Raw genomic sequence first — 12500 nt, 5'->3', positions numbered from 1 at the left:
TGCGTAACACACAACATCGTTTTCCGCATCAAATAGCCGTCTTGTATTAGATAGCATGCAATTGGTTCTCCACTTTGTATCCGGTGAAAGATATTCGCAAAATCAAGATCTGTGGCCTACTGATCCTCCATATCCTCGAAGCTTCGATGATGTATTGCGGAAGTAGCCAGAACCAAGGGTTTTCTAGACAACGCATCTGCTACCAAATTCTTCTGTCCCTAAACATGGACTATCTGGAAATGAAACTGTGGCAAGATGTTAGCCCACCTCATTTGCTTTTCCGATAACCAAATATTTGTACAAACCAAAAGTTTTCCAGAAAGCTGTCTTGTAGATGTCCCCCAGAGCAATTCTGATGATATCCTCTCTTTAGATCAATTCTGATGTAGACGCCTCCCAGAGAAATTCTGATGATATCCGCTCTTCAGATCAATTCTACTAAAACAAGAGGACCTCTGAAGTTTGTCGAGTATATCATTGATCCTTGGAAAGGGAATCTGTTCTTGATTGTGATTTTATTGAGAGCCCTATAGTCAATGCACATTCTCCAAGATCCATCTAGACATTGTAGCGTAGCCGCGAAACGTTTCAAGGCCAAAACTTTTCACCCTGAAATGCGGCATTTCACCACGAAACGTTTCAGTCCAAAATGAGAGCAGACCGAAACATGCGGACTGAAACGTTTCGTGGTGAAACGTCGCGTTTCAGGGTGAAACGTTTTGGCCTTGAAATGTTTCGCGGTTACGCTACAATGTCTAGATAGTGCAGAGAATCATGCTGTCAGTAACTTGTGTAGCCACTGTGCATTGAAATTACTGAGATGAGACCAACACCAGGACTAATAAAATAGCCGCCATATAGAGGACAAAAATATCTCCCAAGATGAGGTCAACCAGGTAGATTGTGTGATGGGTGGTACGCAAGGTAAGCATTAGTCCATCTCTTGCCCACCAGCAGATTGTGGCCAATGAGTGAGCCCACTAGACCAAAGAGTCGACTAGGGAAAAGTGAACCACATAAAGTATCCAAGCTAGGACCCCATGTAGACCAACCAAGAGGACTGTCATATGTTGCCTGTCACAACTCAGCATCGTAGTGAGTTGCAATGATATGAAAGACTAACTTCACGCAATCGCTGAGGTGGAAAAAACAAGTGCCTTCTGCTTGTGTCTTCCAGAATGTTGAGATGCATACCAAACTCGACATGATGCACAACTCGAGAAAAATCACATATTGCTGTGTATTACTACTGATGACCCTCTGCACCAAGGGGATGGAACCCACTCTTCGACAGATGTTGGGCAGGGAGATGTTGGGCAGGGGGATGAGGAAGCCACAAGTGGGTGCTGTGAGAGGAGCTAAGTACTCTCATAGCCGAAAGTGTTGGGTAAGCCCGACTTGCCTATCTTTGTGAAGCTCCTCTAAGCCAAAAACATTCCATCATCCATATTTCAAGAAGATGCCACACAAGCTGGAAAGAGCACCCAATGTTATCCTAAAGATGCTTTTGTAGAAGGCCTGATTAAAGGCACTATGATAATGAAAAATCGGCTGTATTTTTCTATGCTTACGTTTGAGCCGTTTGTGTTTATATGGAGCTTCATAGCTTCCCATATGAACCTCCATAGCTCAATACCTTTCAAAAATCTGCATTAGCAATGGAGAAACATAAGGGGAATAAGCTTGTGGAGGAGCTAATGCACAAACGAGTAGTGATGCACAAGCCCGCTGCTCTTGTTGAAAGAAATAAAATGAAATAAATAAAGACATGCCAAACGGTTTGGAGTTCCACATACTCTTTGATCGTATCATGGTATTTTGGGCTTGTAACTTCTAAGCAATTCCTTTTCGATTGATTGTCATTTTCTTACTGTCTATACGTTTTATAGTTATCTTTTTGGAACTAATGCTTCTCAACAGATTGTTTTGACTTGCCATATTGACTCTCAGATGTTGGGGATCTTGGTTTGAATGTGGAATCTATTCGGAATGCATACCAACGAATTCTAGAGCTACGTAATTTAGAGGTATAGCTCTTGTATGTTTAAGATTTCCCATCTCTGTGGGAACTCCACAAATTTCAGCATTGAAAATAATCTCTGTTTGAGTGCTTTAGATTCTAAAGAGACTTGGGGATTCTATAATACGCCTTCTCATGAGTATCGAGAAGCACATGAATATCGTTCCACAATCTCGCTGGATAAGGGTACTGTTTTATCCTCAAACTTAATTTCTACTGGCAGCTGCACATCTTACGTGTAACCTCAGTGAAGGGCTTCCTTGAGCAGTGGAAGGAATTTGTTGAAAACAAAGAAAATGATTGCTGACTTGTGCTTGGAATGGCCTCACTTTCTCTTTGCCTTGAAATCACGGTTTTATGATGGAATTTGAACAGGCATTACTTGTTGGATTGCAATGCCCTCTGGTTGGAGAGAAAGGGTAAGCTATTTCCTTCTCTCACAGCCTTGTGGTAGGAAGGTATTGCTAATAAATATATAAAAAAAAGACTCTCCGTTAGGCCCACTCGCACTCAAAGGATGTTATAATCTTTCTTTCTTTGGGTACCAAACATATTGGTCTAGGATTCCCTGTTGCTAAAGCTCATCTTTCAAGTCCACACAGGAGCTTTTAAAGTATAGTAATGTAAGGATCTAGATTGCAATCGTTCCTTTTCCTTGTCCTAAGTGTTATCGCTGCAAACTTCATTAACTTCTTATATACAATGTACATTCAATACAAAGGTTATTGTTAGAGTCTGAATTTCAGTAGGTTTTCCTAGACATATGTCTGTATGGGCAGCATCGCTTAATTAGGAGCTCAAGGATGCTGAAACCATTCAGCGAGACCTTCAAGATGTGGAAGCTTTATACTTTATCCTCTCAATCAAGATGTATATTATTGTCGTGGTCTATTTTGCAACTGTGATGCATTTTCCCTGTACTAAGGCCATTACTATTAAAATTATGATGTTCTATTTTACTGTCAAAGGATACATGCAATATAAGTTTATCGTCTACAATCTAACCTCGGTATAGATTTTTCATCTTTGTGGTTTTCCTAGACATATGTATGTATGGGCTAGCATCACCTAATCAGGAGCTCCAGGATGCTTGACACTGAGGCCTTCAAGGTTCATGAGGAAGCTTTTGGAATTTTATTCTCTCAATTTAGGCTTTACATGTGGCATCTTTTGTATCTATTCTTTTCTCTGTTTAGCTGCTTTGAATACTCAACTTTGTGATGTTTTATTATCAGATTTCCTTGTCTTTAGTGTCTGTATTGAAAGAATCTGTCAATTTAGCCAATCTGCTGGTATCTTTTGGCTGCAGGCTTGGAGATATGGTGTCGACCAGAATCTTCTCTGTTTTCTCACGCCTGTCGCTGTCTGATGGAAGAGTACGTGCCCTAAGAGAGAGATTGTGAGCATCAACCTCTCTCTCTCTCTCTCTCTCTCTCTCTCTCTCTCTCACACACACACACACACACACACACACACACTTTTTTTGTAAATCGATTGATTAATTTACTAGTGGGAAACCTCAAAGCGAGGAAAACCCACCGAAAAGATCATATACAAGGGGAGGAGCACAGAACTCCTCATCTGTAGAGCGTAGCTAAAAACATTCATATGAAAGCTGATGCATCTCTAAGGTGATATCACCAGCTTCCAAAGCAAACCGTAACGATTGCCTAAGAGAAAGCCTGAAGAGAGGGAATGGATCAGCATGAGTATGATGAAACATGTAAGCATTACGCTGACTCCACACGGTCCAGAAAGCCCAGTATCTGACCCACATGAAGACCGCAAAACGCGTTAACGTCGGTGAGAAAATGCCAAATGCCCAAAACCTTTTGTGAAAGACAACCCCAGGAAAACGGAGCCGCAAACACGCCGATACATGTCGAAGAAAGTCTCTAGTAACGCAGCAATCCCACAGCAAGTGACAAATATCCTCTTCTGCAGTCGAGCAACGAATGCAAGAAGAAGGACGAATATGACGCGCTCGAAGAAAAGTGCCAACAGGAAGCACTCCAAGCAAACATCGCCAAAGAAACAGACGCTCCTTCAAAGGCAAATGGCTTTTCCACAAGGCAGAGAGGAGCCTCCTCCACCAGACGTCTGATTTGTGCATGCGCCAAATGGCATTACAATGACCATCCAGCCATGGTCGTGGTAGAAGAATAGCATAGATTCGACCCGCAGAAATGGCTCGAAAAGGCGTCCCGAAAGGCCCAATCAAACATGCGATCACCATCAGGCAAAGGTGAAACAGGCAAAAAGTCGAGCAACATGCTTTGAAGCTCTCTCCAAAACTGACGGTAATGCATGCCCAACCCAAAACGACGAGCAGCCAAGGAAAACTCAAAAGTATATCCAGCCTCATCGACCACATCCTCAACCACTCGAATGCCACGACCAGAGAGAAAGTAAGCCTGACGGGGTGATCAGTGGAACAAAGTAAGAGAGAATGCCCGGCTCCAATGGAGACTTTCCAATCGGATCGAATCACCTTCCTGCCGAGGAGTCCACGATAAATGCATCGTAACCTCTTTCCAAGCAGATACTAGAGAGGAAGCAAGTGGACAACCAGGAATGTGCCCTTCCATCTTGCCAAAAACTACCTCCCATAGAGAGGGTTGCCAATGGCCAAAAGCAGAAGTAACAACGTGCTGACCGAGGAATGCAAACATCAATGTCCAAGGCTGAATTTGTTGCACAAGAGTGGGCAACAACATAGCTTTCCGCGCATACACATGCCTGCGTAAATCCAAGATATTCAGTCCACCAAAACGTTTAGGAGTGCAAAGCTTCTCCATCGACAGCAAGCGTAAGCCTTTTTTGGTAGCATGAGTCCGCCACAAATGGGACATAATGTCCGACATAAGAGAATCAAGACATCGGCGAGGCCAATGCATCAGTGGCAAAAAGAACTGAACATATGCTAACAGGATACTCTGAACAATTCGCAGACGAACATGCAAGGGCCAAGTAGAAAGCTTCCAGTAATGCAATTTGACATTCAAGCGTTGCATAACCCAATCGACTTTCTGAGAGTGAGCAACATTCCATCCAATCGGATAACCCAAATGCCTAGTGATCACATTTGAAGAGACAATCTCACCAGGCCACAACATACTATGCCAATCACAAGAACGGAGGCGCAGAAGCTTCGATTTACATAAATTGACTTTAAGCCCAGCCGCAATGCCAAACAGTTCCAATGCTTCCATAATCACCTTGACATCCTCCTGCTGATTACGAGGCATAAACAACGAATCATCAGCGTAAGCCTGGCCAATGTATGTAGAACCCGAAGGTAACCGCAGAGCATGCAGACTCTGAACGGAGGTCAAGTGATCAAGATAAGTCAACAACTAGTGAGTAGCAACAGCATACAACACAGCACTAAGGGGGCAGCCCTGCCTGACCGAACACACACACACACACACACACACACACACACACACACACACACACACACACACACAAATAACTAGGGCAGGCAATGCTAGGAGCTTTGGGTTATGATGACAGCGGGTGAATAAAAAACGAGATTTCTATAAAACAGAGATCATCAAAAACTGGATGGCCCCAAAAAGAGCTTACCATTCTCTGTTTACAATGCCCATCAAAGTACTAGGTATGCTGCCTAGGATAAAAAAAGAATTTTTTGGAGCGAAAAAACAAAATGCAACAAAAGTGTGGACTTAGAAAAGCCCAATCTTCGTCTACTTCACAAAATTTTGCAGTTTCTTGTGAAGATTTTTAATCTTTAGTGTTTGATTCAACTAAGCAAACTTTCTATGTCTTCTTTGCAAAACAGTATTCTTCTAAGTGTTCGTCCTTACTGCAAAAGGTGCACTTAAAAATTTTTATAGTGTTCAGGGAAGCAGCTGGTTGCCCCTTGGCATAAAGAGCTCCTTCAATGATTCGGTCCATCTTCTTGTTGAGCCTAGGCTCTTCTTCAAGTAGTGATGCTTCGATATCTGGAAGTTTTGGTGCTCGTAGGTTTTTAAAAGTGGTGATGAGGCTAGAATAATCATCTTTAGTGATGCTCTTGAGAAGTATTGCTATCTTGGGAAATAACAGAGGATGTAATGCACACAAAAACTCCACGGCTCGCTGCTACTGTCGCGCCCACCCTCTCGCCATCGCTGCCCCCCCCCTGCCCTCGCGCGCCTCCGCTGCCCCCTGCCTGCTTGTCACCCTACCCGCTGCGCTGCCCGCCCTTCGCCGCTGCCCTATTTGCTTGCCGTCCCACTTTTTACCTCAGCCCGCCAGCCCCGCCTCCCTATCCAGCAAAATGACGGCCATCCTGCTTGTCGGGCCTCTCCAGTACCATTGACGGGTTCGGTCCAGCAAAAGCTTCTCTTCTCGACGACGCTTCTCCCCCCTTTCCTCACAACAGTAGTCACAGATGGAGGCTCTAGCTCCGCCATAGAGGGACTCTGATGAAGTCCCCTCGCCCGACCCCGCTGAGCCCACCATTCGACTTGCTCTTACTCCGACAGAGCAAGCGAGCCTAGCCGTAGAGGTGGATCGTCTGCTGCAGGCGAGTCTGCAGGCGACCTCAGTCATTTGCAAGATTCTCGGCACCAGACCCAGCAGAGAAGAGCTGCGTGACCTTCTCCAGGCCCGCCTTCTTGCAGAGGTGGGCAAGATCTTGGACGTTCAGATCCTCGGACGAGGCTACTACCAAACAAGACTCTCGAGATGGCGTCCAAGGTCATTGCCATGAGTCCATTGACCATCCGAGCAGCTCGAGCCCACTTTCGACAGTGGAGACATGGTTTTGACCCTGCTTCAGATGTTCTGGTAGAGGAGGAAGACAGCCCCATCTCCGTCTGCTTTCCTGGTTTGCGGAGGGAGTACTTACCACTTTTGTCCAGGATAGGCTGCGATTGGGACTGTCCTGGAGACACCTCGCACGGTAGTCGGCATTCCCTTAGTCCGCGTTCTGGTTAGGGCCACTCACACTCTCCCAGAGGTCATTCTTCTGCCTCGAGTGAGTGGGCGTTGGTTTAGACAAAGCGTGGAGTATTCGGGCCTCCCCAACCAGTGCTTCATTTGTCGACAGATGGGCCATCTTGCGAAGGCCTGTCCACGGAGGAGGCCTTGTCCTAGACCACAGGCTCAGCCCCAGCCTGCAAGGGCTAGCCAACAGCCACAGGGAGAGACAGCGCGCACATGCAGAGCCTCCCTTAGAGCCTTGGGTTCCAACGGAGGAGGGATGGCTGCAGGTCCGTGGTCGACGACAATAGGGGCCACAACGACAGCCTGGCACTCAGAGTGGTCCTCAAGCGCTTACCCAGCAGCAGTGGGTTCCCATCGGAAACTATCACCGGAAATAGTTTCGGTCCTCTAGAGCAAGATGAGGTCCCTGCTCCAGCCCCACCTCAGCTTCACCCTCGACAGCCCCCCCCCCCCGCCCCCCGAGTTCCCCCCCTCCTCATCATCCTCCCCGTCGCCTCTTCCCCCGGCCCCTCTTCTCCACCTCTACCCCCTGCTCCTACACCCCCCCCCCTCCCGCTCCAGTTCCACAATCGACCCAGGGGGCAGGGCCATCTCCGGCTGCTAGGAGATCTCTTGGCAATGCCTTTGCCACGAGTTGCTTGGCGAGAGAGGGACAGCCCTTTTTGCGACCCCCTCTAGAGGTACAGACGTCTCCCTTTGTAGCAATCCCTCGTGCCGATGGAACTTCTTCGACTACGACTTTACACGTTTTCTCCGCGACCCCTCAACAGACCATGAGGTAGCCTGCTTCAGGGTCCATGTTCTTTTTCTTGCAGCTAGGGGGATAGAGGCCTTGGACTTAGCGGTTGGCTTCTCTTTTCCCCTTTGCGGCAGGGATCAGACTGAGTGGACTCTTGACTCAGTGTTGGAGTGGTTGCATACACAGGTCCTAGAGTTCTCTCACCACATGGGAGAACTAGGAGTTACAGACATGCTTTAGACTTTGTGGCCATTGGCCAAGTTTGCGGTGACCCCTCCAGATACAACAGGATGTAGACACATTGTGGTTTATTTCTTTGCCGATACGCAGTGCTTGCCATGCTATGTACACATTCATGAGGACTCCTGGAGAGAGGAGGTTGCTTTACGTACGGCTCGCTCTACTTGGGCTTGGGCCAGGCACTCGTTGCATTCACGCCTATCTAGAAGACACTCGGATGCGGATTACTCCCCATCCAAGCCAGCCTCGAAGATAGCACGTTTAGTTGTTGCGGACAGCATGAGAGTTGTCTCATGGAACGTGCAGGGACTTGGTGGGCCCTAGTTTCAGCGTCAGCGAGGCCGACTACGTCGGGAGCTTCAATGCTGCCTTGTGGGAGGAGAGATTGATCTCCTTATGCTACAGGAGTACCATTTGTGTGAGAGCCGCATCAGACGTTGTGGTCAGCTCTTGCGTGGACGATATGATACTTTTCGGTCAACTGCTTTTGGACCTGGAGGTATCCAAGGTGGGGTATGTATGACTATTGCGGACTCTTTGCAGCAGGCCATTGTGGGCAGAGGGATTATTGTGCCAGGCAGGGCTCAGTGGATCACTATGCAGGTTCAGGGTTGCCTTGTGGGCTTCGTGAACATATATGTGCCCAATGTAGCGAGTGCACGAGCAGAGTTTTGGTCACAGATTGTTGAGTCTTTGCCGCAGGCAGAACACAGTGCATAGGGGGTGACTTCAACATGTTGGAGAACCCTTCTGATAGGATTGGTGGTAGCCATGCTACTGTGCATGGAGTTGAGCTGGCTGCTTGGGAGAGGTTTTGTATGACTGAGGGTCTCGGATGTGTGGCAGCACTCTAGTTTTGTGAGGCCCCCAGACAGCCTGGCCTTCTCTCGTTCGGACCGTAGAGTGGGAGGAGTGAATCTATCGCGGATAAATCGCTTCTACACTAGTGACCATTTTAGTGACTTGGGTGGGACAGTTGGCATTCTGGCAAAGACTTCATTCTCGGACCATGCACCAGTGATCCTCACAGTGGCAGACAGACAGAGGAGGGGGAGCACGATGCTACGCATCCCTGAGAGGGTCTTGTTGGACTTTGCACTCAGAGAGCGAGCAAAGGCTCTCTGGACAGAGAGCTTGGACATGCAGGATTCTCCTGCTGACAGAGTGGCCTCAGGACTAGCTCAGATCAGTCGTTTCTTTCTCCAAGAGTCTTTGGCTCGCCTGGCTGCAGCGAGAGAGGAGGAGCAGCGTCTCAAATGGGGCATTGCTTCCTTGCAGAGGATGCAGAAGCAGCATCCAGACAGCCCTTGGTTGGAGGAGCAGATACAACAGGCTCGCCAGGAGCTTGTTAGCACAGAGGAGCGGCGCCATGAGTTTGCTTTCCATCGACAGGCCTCTAAGTGGACACAGGTGGGTGACAGAGTGAGTGGTGCTTTCTTCGAGGCAATGGGACCTCGGCATACGCATGCCAAGGTCAGTCAGCTGAGGAGGCTAGACGGGTCAATTGCTTCTGAGCCAGAGGACATGCGTGCAGTTGCTACTGACTTTTACCGTGAGTGTAGCGCAGATAATGTGTCGTGCTCTCAACAGTGTGGGTGCCCCTCAGTGCAATGTGCGTGACAATCTCACTCAAACAAATGGAAACTCTCTCAAACAGAATGAAACACAGGAACAATGGATAACAACAGAGACACAACAGTGGACCAGAACATGTGGACTCGACTAGCTCAAAGAACCATGTACAGACTCTGGCGTGGCAGCACACTCAGCTCCAGCCCAGGACTCACAGGTACAAATGGGGTGTCGAGGCTCAGATGTGCAGGGATGGTGAAGCAGTGCTCTGTGTAAGACTCGCTACCTAGACGATGAACCGACCATCCATATAAGATAAAGATAATGACCCAACGGCTACTACTCATAGATACAATCATAAAGAGCCACCAACGGCTCATAAATGTCGGCCAGCTAAGTGTGACCTGGCCACATGTCCACTAGGCCACCATCCGTATCCCTGCCAAGTGTCACTGCCCAGAGTGTCCGTCCAGTGTGAACAGACCAGACCAACTGTACTAGCTGTAACTGTGTCCTGTGAAAGTGACACTGTAGCCTGCTATACAGGTTGCCCGCCACAAGACTGGTCACCGTCTCGGTGAGCCAAAACTGAATGAAATTGCAAAAGTAACTATATGTACAATGAAAGGTGGGACAAGAGCACAGTCCTGTCACCCAAGGGAAAGTGTCGTCGCCACTGCTGCTCTAGAAGTATCCGGATCGGGAGGCGCCATCAGATCGATTGTGTAACTATGCGGTTGCTGTACTGTGCTCTGCATAACCTGGCTTCTTGTGGTTGTAGCAGCCATCTGCTGCACAGCGGATGGAAGCACCTATCCTTAAGTGAACTCCGGACGCCTAGTAACACAACCATGGCGGTGTGCACTAGCAACACCGTCACAGCAAGGAACACTCTGGCTCTGCATGTGTGGCATCTGGACCTGAGACCCCTGCTGATTAAAGTACTGGAACTGGGGCTGTATGTAGTGTCCCATGAACTGCTGAGAGGACTGAGAGGGACCTGCTGGCGCAGCAAAGCCCGCTGGATTCTGGGCCTATATCCTTGGCCCAGTCCATCCATATCCCACAGGAGCCTGGGTAGGCGTGTTACCATACATAAGCATTTCTTGAAATCCCTGCACCTGTGCTTTTAGGTCATCAATAATCCTCGACTTTATCTTCAATGCTTGCTGTAGTGCAAAAATCGTTGCATCTCGATCTGCGATGGCACTCTCGGTAACTCGCAGAGATCCCTCCATAGCTGCGTATGTGGCGGAGTGATACTGGTGGGTTGCAGCTAGCTGCTCCGTGCCTAGCTCGATGGTGGCAATAGCAGCTCTGGAGTCCTGAAGTAACTTCTCTAAAAGCTGAAACAGAGAAGTGGAGTCGGTCCTACCTGAAGATCCCTCAGATGGATGTGGTGCTGGAGGGCGCACAAGTGGCACAGCCGGCGAGCTAGAAGTAGGTACAATTGGTGTAGCAGGTGTCTCGGAGATTGGTGTTGTAGGTGGAGCGAGAGATATGTTGACCGGTGTATGAGTGAAGATGGGAGAAGAAGGAAGAGGATCCTATATGGGTGAAGTGACCATCTGTAGCAGGGCTACAGTGTCACTTCACAGGACAGACAGTTGGACAGTTGGTTACACTTGGTCTGGTTCACACTGGACGGACCCTCTGGTCTGGGAGTGACACGTGGCAGGTACCTACCGACGGTGGTCTAGTGGACCTCGTGGCCAGGTCACCACATGGTTGACATTTATGAGCCGTTGGTGGCTCTTTATGGTGATACATATGAGTAGTCGTTCTGGGCCAGTGGCATTATCTTGTACGTAGTAGTCTAGTGTGGATCTTTTACACAGAGCACGTCTGCACCATCCCGACACATCTGAGCCTCGACACCCGATTGTACCTGAGAGTCCTGGGCTGGAGCTGAGTGTGCTGCCACGCCAAAGTCTGTATCAGTCTTGGAGATAGTCGAGTCATATGTTCCGGTCTGCTGTTGTGTCTTTGAGAGCTCTGTTGACGTCTATTGTTTCCTTTCTGTTCATCTGTTTGAGGGAGATTCAGTCTGTTTGAGTGAGATTGTCACGCACATTGCACTGAGGACCACCCACTGTAGAGAGCACGACACATTATCCGCGCTACAGGTGCTCTCATTTTGGCGATCACGGTGGGACCTCAACTAAAGTCTCACTCTGTTGAGTAGCTGGTTTCTTCGCCTCGCCTGTGCAGCCTGGTTGTCTGGTTTGGTCTGGTTCAGCTTAATCTAGCTGGTCTAGTCTCTCGCCTTGTTGGTTTGGTCCTCTCTCACAGTGGTCCACCCAGTGCTCGTCCTGGTCTAGGCCTTCCTCGTCCCTGGTCCCTGGTCCTTGGTCCTTGGTCCTGGTCTAGTCCTCGCCCTGGTCCAGCCCTCCTCGTCCTGGTCCTTGGTCCTGGTCTAGTCCTCGCCCCTGGTCCAGCCCTCCTCGTCCTGGTCCTTGGTCCTTGGTCCTGGTCTAGTCCTCGCCCTGGTCCAGCCCTCCTCGTCCTGGTCCTTGGTCCTCGGTCTTGGTCTTGGTCCTGGTCCTGGTCCTTGGTCCTTGGTCCTTGGTCCTGGTCTAGTCCTCGCTCTGGTCCAGCCCTCCTCGTCCTGCCAGCTAGGTAGTCTAGTCATTGGTCCTGGACCAGGTGGTCTAGTCACTATCCTCACTTGTTCGGTTTTAGACCTGTGTTGTTCACTGCATGACACATACAAGGCGGTCAGTTGAGCGTCAAAGCGCACTACTGAGCCCTCTAAAGCACTATAACAGAAGACGCCCTGTGGTATCTAGTAGAAGTCCATTAACCTCATCAACCATACCTCCACATACGACATCCCCCATTCCTTCATTCGGTTCCACATCTTCCAGATCACCTTCTCCAGCAAAGCTCTCTCCTATTCTGCTACAGCAGGCTATTGAGCAACAGGCTCAACAAGGGGCCATGGAGGCATTGGCTAGTGTGTTGGCCAAGGTA

At 48.7% G+C, this 12500-nt stretch overlaps 1 protein-coding gene across 3 annotated transcripts in view; it reads left to right on the top strand.

Moving 5' to 3' along the window:
* Positions 1-12500, top strand: part of LOC147447124 (uncharacterized) — a 326621-nt gene that overhangs the window by 184152 nt on the left and 129969 nt on the right. For all 3 annotated transcript variants that reach the window (XM_086523017.1, XM_086523016.1, XM_086523015.1), the window contains 4 exons: positions 1951-2027; positions 2117-2206; positions 2396-2439; positions 3330-3396. In XM_086523017.1, coding sequence (XP_086379143.1) covers positions 1951-2027; positions 2117-2206; positions 2396-2439; positions 3330-3396 — 278 coding nt within the window. The remainder of the gene's footprint in view (positions 1-1950; positions 2028-2116; positions 2207-2395; positions 2440-3329; positions 3397-12500) is intronic.

The sequence above is a fragment of the Adiantum capillus-veneris genome, chromosome 11 (genome assembly GCF_014529385.1).
Source record: "Adiantum capillus-veneris isolate H3 chromosome 11, ASM1452938v2, whole genome shotgun sequence".
In the NCBI taxonomy this organism is placed as follows: domain Eukaryota; kingdom Viridiplantae; phylum Streptophyta; class Polypodiopsida; order Polypodiales; family Pteridaceae; genus Adiantum; species Adiantum capillus-veneris.
This window is presented reverse-complemented; position numbering and strand designations above follow the sequence as displayed.